At 41.6% G+C, this 14,979-nt stretch overlaps 1 protein-coding gene across 2 annotated transcripts in view; it reads right to left on the minus strand.

The window, feature by feature from the left end:
- Nucleotides 1-14,979, minus strand: part of SGCD (sarcoglycan delta) — a 648,169-nt gene that overhangs the window by 149,167 nt on the left and 484,023 nt on the right. For both annotated transcript variants that reach the window (XM_055429152.2, XM_055429151.2), the window contains exon 5: nt 11,460-11,579. In XM_055429152.2, the coding sequence (XP_055285127.1) occupies nt 11,460-11,579 (120 nt within the window). The remainder of the gene's footprint in view (nt 1-11,459; nt 11,580-14,979) is intronic.

Below are 14,979 nucleotides of genomic sequence, written 5' to 3' on the forward strand. Positions count from 1 at the left end.
TTTCAAAGATTCAGGAGCTTCCCCAAGGTGGTACTGGGAGAGCCAGGAGTAGAGTCCAGGCAGTCTGTCTCCAAAGCCCACACTCAGATAACCATCCTGCTTTCCAATACCACTGTCCCTAAAAGAAGCAACTTCGGCATTTGCTTTTCTATTCTGTGTCCTGAAGGGTTCTGGATATTTTCTCTTCTACCTCTCCTCATTTCGTTTGTTGAGGTTCACCCTCACCACCTTACCTGCTGTTCCTGGGGAAGACAGGGTGTCCAAGGAGTTAAGATTCAAAAAGTAGTTCATGGCAAAAGCTTAGAACAAGGTGGGAGGGAAAGCATAAAATGTATTTTTAGTGTCCCTTTTTCCCACTCAAAGAAGCAGAATTAAACTTAAGTCCCTCCAATAAAGGAGAATAAAGCTAATTTCCTTTCCTATTCTGCACACTGAGAGTTTCTTATTCACACTGTCATTTCATTAAATTCCTACTGTCACCGCGGAATACAAACATTCCCCTTGGCCTCTGCTGGGAAGAAAGGAAAAAAGAATTCAACTCAGGTGACTTCTGGTGGCATAAGAATATTCTCCAACAATGAAAAGAACTAATGAGAATGGAGACTCATTAGCTAGCCTCTTTGGTAAAACTCTTGTCATTGAAGATGGCCTGGTAGAAGCTCTTGAATACTTTGTCTCCTGGTCTGAAAACACTATCTTTTTGGAATTAACTGGCAAGAAGACAACTTTGAGGATAAAAACAAACTGACAGATGCCTGAAAGCACATTAGCTGTAGCTTGATAGAGAAATTAAATTTGTCTCGGTTCCACAAACAAAAAAACACACATAGCCCTCTCTCAGTAAGTGCTGGAATTGGTTCTCTTACAAGCAGCCAAAGACTGAACCTCATCAACTCTTTAATCAAACTAGAAAGCTGACAAATGTCCCCAACTGCCTTTATTCCCTCCTCCCTCCTGCCCCGCATACAGATGAGGAAGACATGGCTCAGCAAGTGTGCGGGTTGGCTAAGGCAATGTCTTTGGGCCAGTTCGGGATGTTTGCACAGAATGACTAATCCACCCTGCTGATATGAAATCACATCTCCCTCCTGCCCAGGGAAAAGCCTGGGGGGCTATGCAGGTAGGTTCTGCTCCCGTGTCAGTTACCAACCCCTAAGTGTAGGGGGAAAGCTGACTGTCCCAGTTTAAGATGCCTGTGCGCACGGGTGGATGAACATGTGAAACCAGGCAGTGGAATCACCCAGGCTTTGAGACTTGCTCTTTTTTATTTTTTGGAGAATTATAAGAATTGTACTCCCAGGAGCCTCTCCAATGAAACCTCTGAAAGCTCATTATTATTTCTCTATTGTAAAATTGTGCCTTTTCTCATTAAGTATCTCTGGATTATTAAGGTTGCGGCTGTTCATCTGAAACTCTTTTATATGTGACTTTCTCACTACATTATTTATGGGAGAATGTATCTTTATGATCTAATATATTATTTCTGTATGCCTCTAAATAATAAACCAACCTTGGAATGAGGTGCCAGAACTCTACACCTAGCAGTTCTCTGTAAGGAGTTGAATCTCCAGCAGATGATCTCTGCTGAGGGGAACACAGAGCAGGCCCAAATGTTACTATTAGGTTGGTAAACCTCCTCTCCCAAGGATCAGTGAATTATTCAGTTTTTACTACCACAGAAGAGGAAGTGTGTCCACTTTTTCATATATAATCCTGCAGCCTTTCTCATGTTTCCTTCTTCTCACTGATGGGATATTTCATAAAAGAAGAGAAAGAAGATAAAAAGATAGAGACAAAGAAAAAGGAAAAGGGGAGAGGCTGTTTATTTAGCACCCACAAACACAACCTAGATGATTTGAGTAACACAGCCAACTTCAGGTGGCTGGTAGCTATGGCAGAACCCAATTATGCCACATTCTAAAGCCTTTAAGTTCCTGCTCAAGGAGAAAAGTAGAGTGGATTAAGAAAAGCTTAAGAACACAGGAGGAAGCTCTCAAATTCTGAAGGTGCCTCCAGAAAGGCAGTCGTGCCTCCAGTCTTGAGCCTCCATCAGAGAAAGAGAGGGGGTTTGTTTCGGTGATAGTCTATTTGATAGGCTTCTCTAAATTCTTGCTCCTGGATGCCTTCTTTGGCCATCTCTTCTCTGGAGTCCACCTGTTCAATCTGTACAAATGGTTCTCTGACTCTTCTGGTAAACTCTTCAGAAAAGTATCTCTTGTGGCTTTTGTTTTGGCTGGCATTCCTGACGAGACACTTGGCCTCTCCTTTCAAGAGGTGCTTGAGAAACAAGAGTCAGTATATGTTCAGTTCAGTTTAGTCACTCATTCATGTCTGACTCTTTCCGACCCCATGGACTGCAGCACGCCAGGCCTCCCTGTCTGTCACCAACTCCTGGAGTTTACTCAAACTCATGTCCATTGAGTCGGTGATGCCATCCAACCATTTCATCCTCTTTCATGCCCTTCTCCTCCTGCCTTCAATCTTTCCCAGAATCACGGTCTTTTCCAATGAGTCAGCTCTTTGCATCAGGTGGCCAAAGTATTGGAGATTCAGCTTAAGCATCAGTCCTTCCAATGAATATTCAGGACTGATTTCCTTTAGGATGGACTGGTTGAATCTCCTTGCAGTCCAAGGGACTGTCAAGAGTCTTCTCCAACACCACAGTTCAAAAGCATCAATTTTTCAGTGCTCAGCTTTCTTTATAGTCCAACTCTCACATCCATACATGACCACTGGAAAAACCACAGCTTTGACTTTTCATCATCTATCCTAAATTGCTGCTGTTCCTGTAAATTTCTCTTAACAATACCACAACTGTCAGGTTGACATGGTGCACAACACTAGGAACATCTCAACTTCCCTCTCTTTTGACTTTCCACATCTAGTTCATTCCCAGATTTGTTTTCCTTCAAGATGATCCTTCCCATTTGTTATCTCTTTCTCTCCTAGTTTAGGACTTTATGAGTCATCAGTTCAGTTCAGTTCAGTGGCTCAGTTGTGTCCGACTCTTTGAGACCCCATGAATCACAGCAAGCCAGGCCTCCCTATCCATCACCAACTCCTGGAGTTCACCCAAACCCATGTCCATCGAGTTGGTGATGCCATCCAGCCATCTCATCCTCTGTCATGCCCTTCTCCTCTTGCCCCCAATCCCTCCCAGCATCAGAGTCTTTTCCAATGAGTCAACTCTTCACATGAGGTGATCAAAGTATTGGAGCTTCAGCTTCAACATCAGTCCTTCCAATGAACACCTAGGACTGGTCTCCTTTAGAATGGACTGGTTGGATCTCCTTGCAGTACAAGGGACTCTCAAGAGTCTTCTCCAACATCACAGTTCAAAAGCATCAATTCTTCGGCGCTCAGCTTTCTTCACAGTCCAACTCTCACATCCATACAAGACCACTGGAAAAACCATAGCCTTGACTAGACGGACCTTTGTTGGCAAAGTAATGTCTCTGCTTTTCAATATGCTATCTAGGTTGGTCATAACTTTCCTTCCAAGGAGTAAGCGTCTTTTAATTTCATCAACAAAGGTATTATAATAATCTCTTAATTTAGATGCAAGGTCTCATTGCCTCTGTTTCTCTGCACTATCCAGATTGGTTATCTAACATTCCAAGGTTCAAAAATTATAGTCCTTTCATGTAACAAATATTACCAAGCACTTGTTAAGTACAGACACTATTCTAGACTCTGAAAAACAAAAGTTCCTCGTGTCATGAAGTTTACATTTTGATGAGCTAGACATGATGAAAAAATAAACACACACACACACACATATATATAAAACACACTATGCCATGTTGTCTTACTTGCTATGAAGAGGAATAAAGCAGTTAAATGTACAGACCAGGAATCTATAAACACTTCCTGTAAAGTGCCAAATAGTGGGGCATACGATCTGTCTCAACTGCTCAACTCTGCTGTTGGAGGGTAAAAGCAATCACAGACAATACAAATGAGCCTGGCTGTGTTCCAGTACAACATTATTTATAAAACCAAGCAGCGATTGTGGCCTGATTTGACCCACACACAGGCCATATTCTATCAACTTCTGGTATAGACTTCAATAGCAGGAACATGCTATTTTTTAAAGGCAGTCAAAGGAGACCTCTTTGATGAAATGTTGTTTAAGACATAAAGAAGGAACTCCTTTATACATACACTGGAAAAGAGAATTCCATTCAGAGGCAAGAGCAAGTACAGATGCTGTGTGGTGAAAACATGCTTGGTGACAAGTAAGGAAGCCAGGGTATCTGGCCTGAACAATCAGGGGTGGAGAACTCACGAAGCATCTTCCACTGACACCGTTCATAATGCCTGGGTTCCACCACCGCATGCACAACAGTCGATTTTCCATGGTCGTGCCTTTGACTATTATAATAAAAATATAATGAATATTTGCTATTTTTCTTTGCTGAGCACCCAGTCCTCCTCCTGGTAACAGCACCTCGATTTTCCTTTTGAGAATGGACCATGCTCTGTCTCACTCTCAGGCATTTCCAATCAAGCTCCAACAGTGGGATACGAGCCAGGCTGTGCTATACAGCAGATTTCATCACCCAAGTCAAGATGGCACATTCAAGGATGGGTGTACGGTCCCAGTCCATCCAGTCAGCATAAAAACGAGGACTTTGTTTTTATGTGAGGAAGGTAAGCCCTCCTCCTTCCTACCAGCAGAGGTAGAAGCAATACAAGATTGGAAAACAGAGCTGAGAGATGGTAAGAAAAAAAGGGAAGCTGAAAGTTGGCCACATTATTTGAGCTAATGAATCTAGCCTGAAGCCGGCTACCACTGAACTCTTCTACTACACAAGGCAATAATCTCCCCACCACTGGCTCTGAGTTAGATTCCTAGAATTTACAACCAAATGAGTCCTGACAGATAAACGTACTATTCCATTAGCAAAGAAAGCAATCTCCATATGCATTCCCCCTACCTCAGTACATACTCAAGACCTAGTTCAAACACGCTCTTCATTTAAGAAGCTCTCTAAATTCTCTCTGGGATACCACCCTTTTCCATTTAGATGCTATAATTCTAGAGTCACTTTGCTTCTGTCCTTCTAAGAAGCTTGTTTTCTGCTTGGGCTCGCAGATATTTGCATGTGTGCTTCATCTTCCTGATAAGACAGCTCCCTGAATGAGCAGGAACAGTAACATTCATCTCTGTATCTCCATGACTACAATACAGTGATGTGGAGATACCTTATACATAAATGTATATGTGTGTATACACGCATACACACACACACATATATATATGATACAAACACATATAGTTAATGAATAAACACTATTAAGAACACCCTCCTCTTTTCATCACAATTGTCAATTGCCAGGCTGCAGTACAGAATCTCATCAAAAACTAATTCAAATGGCTAAATGCATCATCTGATGTGGTCTTAAAAAAAAAAAAAAGCATCAGACCACATTTAAATTTCTATAAATCTTATGCTAATTTAAATGGCTTTAGATTTAATTAAAAATGTTTTTCAATCGATAACAATGTAACTCGGATAATTAGCATCAAGTGGCATCTAGAGGACATATTTAAAAAGCTAATCTAGAGTATAAATAGACCTAATTAACAATTAGAATAACACTTTATAATTGTGCTTTGTTTATAAAGGCTATAATGTCCAATTCATTGTTCAATGAAACTGGTCATTAATGAAGACCAAAATTATGTTTTCTCTGGTGTCTTCATGAAGATGCCTCTAAGATGTGCTGGCTTTTATGATGTCTACATTTGATGGTTTTTAAAGACCATTCCTAACTGGTATTTCATATCTTTGTTCTGTAATTAAAGTTAAACTGTACCATGCCTCATCATCCATGCTAATTTGACACCTGTTTGGTAATTAAATGAGCAGACTTGGCTATAAACTTAAATTCTCTTGTGTAAGATCTAAAAAGACACCTTTGTAATATGGAAAATCTAAGGTTGACAAAGGCATTGAAGCCCATATGAAGAAAGACAGGATCTGGTACCTGAAGGAAAGAAAGACTTTGAAGCCTAGGGGGATAGAGGCCCATGTGGAGAATCAGGAAGGTAGGCACTAGAGAGGTGCAGAGTATGACAGGGTAATGTGTAAGTTCGGCTGCAAGTGATGAAGTGAAAGTGATGGAGATACTTTCGTGCAGAAAAGTCCAGACTCTTAAAATTTGGAACTAGAAATGAGGAGACAGTTCTTGGCAAATACAGATTTGAGGGTCACCTGAAAAGGGCAGTTACTGAAACTGTATATAAGTATGGGAATTTCCATAGAAATGTGAAAAGAGAAAACTAAGAACTGACCCAGAGGGAAGCATGTGATTCCAGGAGTGAATCCACGTTACTGAGTAGGTGAAAGAAGAGTCAGTGTAGGAAGCAGAGGAGCAGTTACAGATGTGGGAGAACTGTGGGAAAAGCAGTGTCTCTCAAAGCCAGAAAGGAGGGGAAACGCTGGAGAACTGTTGCTCAGAGCTCCTTCCCCCTCGGTGCGATGCTCCATGTCATGCAATTTAGGGCAGCTGAGGCTTCTGTGATGGAGGTCAGGGTTTCCCTGGTGGCGCTAGTGGTAAAGAACCCATCTGCCAATGCAGAAGATGCCAGAGACAAGGGTTCGGTTCCTGGGTCAGAAAGATCCCCTCGAGAAGGGCATGGCAATCCACTCTAGTATTCTTGCCTGGAGAATCCCATGAACAGAGCCTGGTGGGCAACAGTCCATGGGATCACAAAGACTCAGACATGACTGAAGCGACTTAGCATGCACGCACGTGACACACGTATGTGACAGAGGTCATCAAGCACTGTGGGTATGACTGCCTGCATTCAGATCCTGCCTCTGCCAGTTTCTCTTTGTGCAACTTTGGGTGTGCTTCACATCACTCTGGGTCACAGTTTGTCCCTCTATAAATCAAGTTGATGAGCCAGGTTCCTCTAAGGTTGTGATGTGGATCAAATGCTTGCACTCCATGCAAGTGATTGGCATCTTGCATAGAATAAGCCCTCAATCTGTGTTAGTTATATTTATTTTGGGACTTTTCTGGAGCAAAGTGGAAAAAGCTGAGTGTGAACTCAATGGAGAGCTAGTAGCCAAGTGGTGGCAAAATTATTTAGTTGTGATTATCTTAGGTCAGTGGTTCTTTAGCCTGTATCAGAATCACCTAGGACTTGCCCTACACTTGAGTTTCTGATTCAATAGGTCTAGGGTAGAGCTTGATAATTTATGTGTCAAACAAGTAGATCAGAGTCGATGCTCCTAATTTTAGGGCCATGCTCTGAGAATCACTGTCTTTGAATGGAAGGGAAGACTCTACAATTTTGGGAAATCAACTCAGGCCTTCAATTCCTCTCGTAAGTAGTTCCTATGTTGAAAAGGTGTTTTCTTTTCTGACCCTAGCTGCGTCTAGAAAATCTACCTGTCCAAACTTAACTGATACCGGAACACTCCTACAAGTCCTAAGCCAATTTCTTAGTACCTTTTTCTGAGAACCTAAAAGAGCTATGTAAAAGTTTAGGACTTGTTGGGTTCCCTGACATGCAAGTGGACCAATAAAACCCATCACCAACACTACAACAGTCAGCAGACTGAGGACCAAATACTGTGCTGATCCCCAGTACATATACTGTACCATCTAGTTCTCACAACTCCTGAGAGAGTCGGGACTCACGACTCAAATGACACCATGTCACAGAGAAGAAGGAAGCCTAGAAAGGTAAAGTAATGTATCTCAAGGCACTGGCCAGCAAATGACAAGAATCAGGATTAAACCTGTTCTCTCAGCTACTCAACCAAACAGCTCCTGCCTGATTTCTTTACCCAGGAAAGATGCTCATTATGAAAGATCAGCAACTATTGTCTGCCTCCACAATTCCTCCACATCTTTTTCAGGGTGAAAGACTCTACATAGCTGACTGTTCGACATGAAGTATGATTACTAGTCCTTTAGCCAGACTATTCAAGGTCTTTGGAGAGTGCCCAAGGTGGTCATTGTCCTGAAAACTGAATAAGTGGGTGTGGCTATCCAGAGAAGAACATAAGCAATTGTCCTGAGCCCCTGGGTTAAGCTACTGTATCTAAGAGACGTTATTTTCTTAGTATTATTATTATCTTCTACTGCTTATTCTTAATCAACTATTCAACTAAAATAACTGATTTATTTACACAAGTTTCTTACTATATTCATTCATTCTTACTTCCGTTCTTTTTTGTGTTCTTCTCTCTTTGCTTTACACCTGTAGAAACTAACGCTTAAGGAGAAAAATAAACTTGGATAGGGTCACTCAGATCCTGAATATCTGAGTGAAGATTCATAACCCAGGTATGTTAGATTCTACTATGAAATATGCATCCAGACTCCAGTCTCCCAAGAGCTTGTGCAGTCTGATGACTCAAAAAGACAAACTTCTCATTAAGCTGAAAATGAAATTGCCTAAACTTCTCGTTCCACACCATATGGTTGAATCCCAGATGACAGGAAGCTCATTTCTGCAACACACTAGACTCATTTCACTGAGTAGGATGTGAAACTTGTGGGGTGGTCATTTCCTCATCTTTTTAGCACTGGCAGCAGCAGTGGTATTTACTATGATGCTTCCTTTCGAGATTTCTACACACACACACACAAATGCTTCTGATGATGGAGACAGATTTATTCTAAATCATTGTGCAAGTGCAATATTACCAGCATAAGAAACAACAGCAGCAAAATTATCCACCTGCCTTCAAGCAACCAAATACTACAATCATCTTCCAACCCTTAGTTTATGTCACGATGGAGGAGGGGAGTTCTTAAATACTACCATCATAGAATTTCATATACAAAGATGAAACCACAGTGTTTGGACATCTAAAGTATCTTTGCAAAGTCAGATTTTAAAGCAACAGGGTGACTCATGAAGGTTCAGAGACTAACGTGAAGTGCCAAACACCATTTTTACAAAATGACTGTGGCATGTGATGCCAGCACTTTTTTCCCTGGGCAAATACTTTAGAGCTGAAATAGCAAAATACTCTTGAATAAGAAGATAACCTAAAGTTTCTGTGATTTTTTTCCCCACAAAAACTTAGAACTAACATAGAAAGTGCTATTTTTATGAATAATAGAAAAAAAATTATCGTTTAAGAGTTGGCAAAGATCCTAGAGCTATATTTATGTGTAGCCATGTGCATTGAGGATAGTGTTCATGGGCAAGAATTTGAACAACAGTCGCACCACTTACTGGTACTTGATCTTGGTGAGTTTCTTCACCTTAGTTCACTCATCTAAACATGGGACCAATTTGACAAGGCAGCAAAGTGTACTGCTTTAATGTGAAGCAGTCTGCATTCAGATACCTGTATGTGAATCCTATGGCTCACCCCTTCCAACAGTTCAGCTCCATCCTCTGTAAAATGAGGGTGATAAGAAGGGTGCCTGCCCCAAAAGGTGCTGGTGAGGTCTAAAGGTAATCGTGCACACAAAGTGTGCTACTTGGATCATAGCAAGTGGTCAGTAGACTTTACTCTTTTTTAAAGACTATCTACTTAAAGGGCTTTCTAAATAAGTTCTAAGAGGCCTCCTAACAGCAAGGGGGTGGGGAACAGTGAAGCTACACAGTTTAACCTTTAAACCTTAAAACCCCCACCCACAACCCAGCGCAGTGCTCTTCTTTTACATATTTTACTGATTGGGGTTTGGTAAGAAATTTTACTTTTAAAAGTCTCTGTTGATAAATTAAAAAAAAATTGCTTGAAAATTCTGCTCTAGACAACTCTCATTTTACAGACAGGAGAGAAGCAAGGCCCCAGAAGACGAGAGCAGTTGTTCCAGATGACCTCCCAGTGAGCACCTGATGAGGGCAGAGACCACCCCTGGCTCACTGCCGCTGTGCCTGGCCCTCCCACGCCACTGAGCTCTGTCAGGATGCCATGGCCATCTCCTGACTCTGCTGAGCCTGAGGCTGGTCCGAACGATGATAAAGTTGTGAAGCTGGCAGTGGGAAGCAAAATGGGATCAGTTAGAGTGATGGGGAAGTAAGGGGGTAAATACAAGTGGCAGAGTAGAGGTGTGAGGGGGGATGTGTATTTGTGTGCTTGTGTGTGTATGTTATTATACTAGGCACTCAAGGTCTACTCAGTTTGAAAGCCTGGTAGAATATCTAGCTGAAAAAGACCTAGAACTCAGGGAAGATGCTGGGTCTGGGGATGGAAACTTAAGGGTCATCCAGCAAGAAAGTTAGCTATGAATATATATTATGCCAGAGAGATAGATAGACAGACCAAACTGATGGACTGAGGGTAGAGGTGATGACGAGGAGAACACAGAGCTAATGGAGAAGAAAGATGCAACTGCTTTCAATAACTAATAATGCAGACAACAAACAATAAGCTCAAGTAAAAATAACATAATAATTTAAGATAATAACAGCTGGTACTTAGTGATCACTTCCTATTTTTTTAGCTACCTTACTAACAAATTTACATAGATTATTTCATTCAATCCTTCCAATCTCAGAAGGTAGATACTTCTATTACCCCCACTTTATAGGAGGGCAAACAAGTACAGAGAAGTTAGATAACTTGCTTTAGGTTCACACAAGTAGGAAAGGATAGAGATAGGATTAAAATGATGGGTTAATTCCAGAGTCTGAACTTTCAACTGGTATATTTCAGTAACTCTTAGGGAGCAAGAGAAGCAAAAGCAGGATTAGTATTAATAGCAGCATGAGTATTAACAGCAGTACTTACAGCTACCACTGAATGAACACTATTTTGTGTTTGGCAGTGTGATAAGTGGGTAACATGATCAAACACGATACGATTGAACCCTAGGGAGAACTTGAGAAGGCAGATGTTCTTAGCTCGATTGAGAAGAAAAAGAAGCTGGCTCAGTGATGTTGTTAATTTGTCTAAAGTCACACAGTTAGTAGGTGACAGGGCAGGAATGAAGAGCCAGGTTAGCTTTAGGACTGGAACTCTTAACCCGCCCTGCTAGACTGTTTCACTGCACAGTCAACAATGATTTCAACAGTGGAACCAAAAAAGAAATTTCTGCAAATGTTTTTACAAATAAACTCTTGGGTCCTTCCACCATGACTTCTAATTTAGTAGGTCACGGATGGCTCTATGAACCTCAACTTTTCAGAAGCTCCTGAGGTGATTCTTAATTTATAACCTGGTTTGGTGATCACGACGACAATGCATACAAGTCTTGACTGCTTCCTGTAGGACTGCCAATCTGTGAGGATTAGTGCACTTCTTGATATGAGCACACATCCCCACTGGAAGTTCGGTGTTGGCAGACATGCCATGAAGACTCATGATTCGAGAACTTTTTAAGGTGAGAGCTGGGAGGTTCCTCTTCCCTGTTTTATGACAGCAAAATTACCTGTATAGGTAATTGGCCTAAATCATTCTTCTAAACACCATTTCACTGTGCCTCTAAAATATACACAGTAGCATCAAACCAGTTCAATGAAGTTTCCTTACCTAAAACTCGTAATCTCTCAGCTCCTACTACCACTTCATTGTTATCTGCAGAGAAAAGCAATTTTCCAGAAACCGTCTTCACCTCAAACTTTTTGCCATAAGCTTCTACGGCTTTTGGCCCTAGAAGAGGGAGAGAGAGAATATATTAGTCCCACTACATTCAATTTCAAAGAGCTTTTCGCAGAACATACACATCTGACAAGATTGTATTGGACTTTAATGTAAGTGGATTGGTTTTCAGAAGTCAGCCGTGACAACCAGCCTCGTGACTCTAGCCATGTCTTGTCAATTACTTTTAATCATACGCTCTCCGGCTGATTTTAAAAACCATCAGCTCCTTCCTCCAAACTAATGCTTGAATGAGATTTTCCTCAGCTAACCACAAAATTACTGTCAAATATTGTAGATTTTGGCTTGTCTTTATGAAAGCACAGAACACTCACCACCTCTTGAAGGACTGGCATGTCTTTGGCCAGCCCCAACTACTGAAACTGGCCAAAGACATGCCAATTCTTCAAGAGGTGGTGAGTGGTCTCTGCTTTCATAAAAGGGCATCTTTAAATTCAGCTGAAATCTGTCTCATTCTTTACCCTTGACCCACTGGCTGTTTTTGACACCAGACAAGTATATAACTCATCTTCTAGCAGAGGAGGCTATAATATATTGTAATTGTCTTGAAAGCTATTGAATCTTTCATGCTAGAATTTCACTCAATAAAAAATAACTTTGAAAGGGCTTATCTATAACAACAGATGCTATGCTTGAAGCTGGGGCTATAGTCGTGGTGAAAGGAAGACAAAGTCCCTGACCCCTCAGCACTTACCTGCCAATACACATTAAAATACGTATTAGCAAATCAAGCAGAAAACCACAGAGAGTTTTAGGGACTGCTGCTGCTGCTGCTGCTAAGTCGCTTCAGTCGTGTCCGACTCTGTGCGACCCCATAGACGGCAGCTCACCAGGCACCCCCATCCCTGGGATTCTCCAGGCAAGAACACTGGAGTGGGTTGCCATTTCCTTCTCCAATGCATGAAAGGAAAAGTGAGAGTGAAGTCTCTCAGTCGTGTCCAACTCTTAGCGACCCCATGTACTGCAGCCTACGAGGCTCCTCCGTCCATGGGATTTTCCAGGTGAGAGTACTGGAGTGGGGTGCCATTGCCTTCTCCTTAGGTACTACAGAAAAGTTAGAACAGGTTAGTGTGTTAGAATTCTTAAAGAAATGGAGCTACCTAAATACCAGAAGTTCAGAAGGCTCCAAAAAGTTCAACCACAGAAATGCATCAGGATAACCTAGGGGTATAATCATCCTCAGTGATCCTACCTGAGATCAAAAAGGAATTTATCTTTTGGTCTGGAAATTCATCTAGAAAAAAATTTGAGGGTAGAGTCCAGAAAGCTTATATTTTCCGCAAAACTGCCCAGGGGATTCTGATACAATTCTCCCTCAGTATCTGTGGGGGCTGGGTCCAGGATACCATTGGATACCAAAATCCATGGATGCTCAAGTCCCTTATATAAAACAGTGTGATATTTACATATAACCTATACATATTCTCCTGCATGCTTTAAAATTTTGAATTATTTAGGATACCTAATACAATGTATGCTGTGTAAATAGCTGCAAATAAAATATCAGTGCTATGTAAACAGTTGCCAGCATGGGGGCATATTCAAGTTTTGCTTTTTGGGTCTTTCTGGAATTTTTTTCTCCCAAATATTTCTAGTTGTAGTTGGTGAATACAAGAATGCAGAACTCCTGGATGTGGAGGACCAACTGCATAGCATTTTTCTTTCTAGTCATTTTTCAAGACCGTGTCACTTATTAGTAAAAAGTAGTAATGAAAGGGCCTTCAATGCCTTCCATGTAAAGATACACTTGGAGTTGAACAAATTGGATTTTTAGCTCATGGCCATAAGAGAGAACACACACCATGGGGAACTGTGGAGGTTCTCATCAAGAAGAAAAGAACTTACATGATCTGGCCCTTTATGATAGGTTATGTGGGGGAAGGGCTCTAGGAAGCAAGGTTTTGTTCTGGATTAGATACTGTCAGGAACTGACAGTAAATTTATGATTAGCACTTTAGTAAATCTTATCTAGAAGAGGGAGGACCAGAACAATGCTAAAACTGTAATAGATAAACAGCAGTCACTCATATTAGAGGGGGACAGAGGATAGTTTGGTCATTCTTGTGGTTTGGAAAAACATTTCTATATTTAATCTATGTTCAGACATGATCACAGTTGTGTTTGCTTTTTGTTTTGTCTCTGTCTTTCATGGTCACCAAGTGGCCTTGTCTGATGTTGATGTTTTGTGAAATTCTGTTCACACAGAACACCAAAGCTTGGTTGATAGAGCCAGGTCAGCCCCTGGATGTCTGGTGTCTGCCACTCTACTCTTTGGCAAGACTATCACACTATCAAAAGACCATCAGAAGGTAAAAATTATGTCCCAACTTTCTCATTTTCTGGTAATATGACTTTGGGAAAATCAGTTTGATCTTTCTGAACCTCATTTTCTTTATCTTCAAAATTGTGCTACTACCATCGCTTCTATCTACCTCAAAGAAAGGTTAAAGTGACTGAATTATACTGTGTTTATACAAAGAACTCTGTGGGTGGAAAAGAGCTGGGCTGCTTTTGTGATCATCATCACCACTGGGGTCATGACCACAGCCATTTTTCTAATGTAATGTTCTCAATACGTTGAAATAAATGAAGGGTGACCATTTCTGAGTGAACTTCCCTCTTTCACATCATCATGTCAATTCAGCTTGCCCTCTGACAAAACGAAGGATATTGGAGAGGCTCTTTAATGAGTGGGGGATTGAAACAGCAGACAGAGCACACATTTCCAAATGGCATGGGACTAAGACGTTGTCTTCTCTGACTGCTGTTATGCTGGATGTGAGAATGTGTGTGCTAAGTCATTTCAGTTGTGTCTGACTCTTTTGCGACTGTAAGGACTGTTAACCCACCAGTTTCCTCTGTCCATGGGATTCTCCAGGCAAGAACATGGGAGTGTGTTGCCAGACCCTCCTCCAGGGGATCTTCCCAACCCAGGGATTGGACCTGCATCTCCTGTGTCTCCTGCATTGGCAGGAGGGTTCTTTACCACTAGTGCCACCTGGGAAGCAAGTGACAGCAAAGTCAAGGGCTCCCTCAAGGTCACCAAGTGAGCTAATGGTAGATCTGCATCTGGAACTGCAGCCTCAGAATTGGTCCATGGCAGAAAAGGCATGTTTATTGTCTGGAAAGGGAAAGGAGACTGGTGCGATGAGAAGAGGAGCCCTTGAGAATGCGAGGTATTAGGAAGCTAGAGTTAAGGATGAGAGAGGCTTTTAAGGACAGACGTGTACAATGAGGGTTTGGGATTAGGCTGCTTAAGGATGGCTAAGATGCAGCTATCTTCCTGGTCACAGCAAATCCTTCAGTAAAACCTGTATTACTTGGAAATGTTTTGAGGACGTTACTTTTTCTTTGCAGGGTGAAGATTGCAGATAAGGAGGTCCAGTGATAA

The sequence above is a fragment of the Moschus berezovskii genome, chromosome 8 (assembly GCF_049115385.1).
Source record: "Moschus berezovskii isolate FMDL1 chromosome 8, NW_MosBer_1.0, whole genome shotgun sequence".
Classification (NCBI taxonomy): domain Eukaryota; kingdom Metazoa; phylum Chordata; class Mammalia; order Artiodactyla; family Moschidae; genus Moschus; species Moschus berezovskii.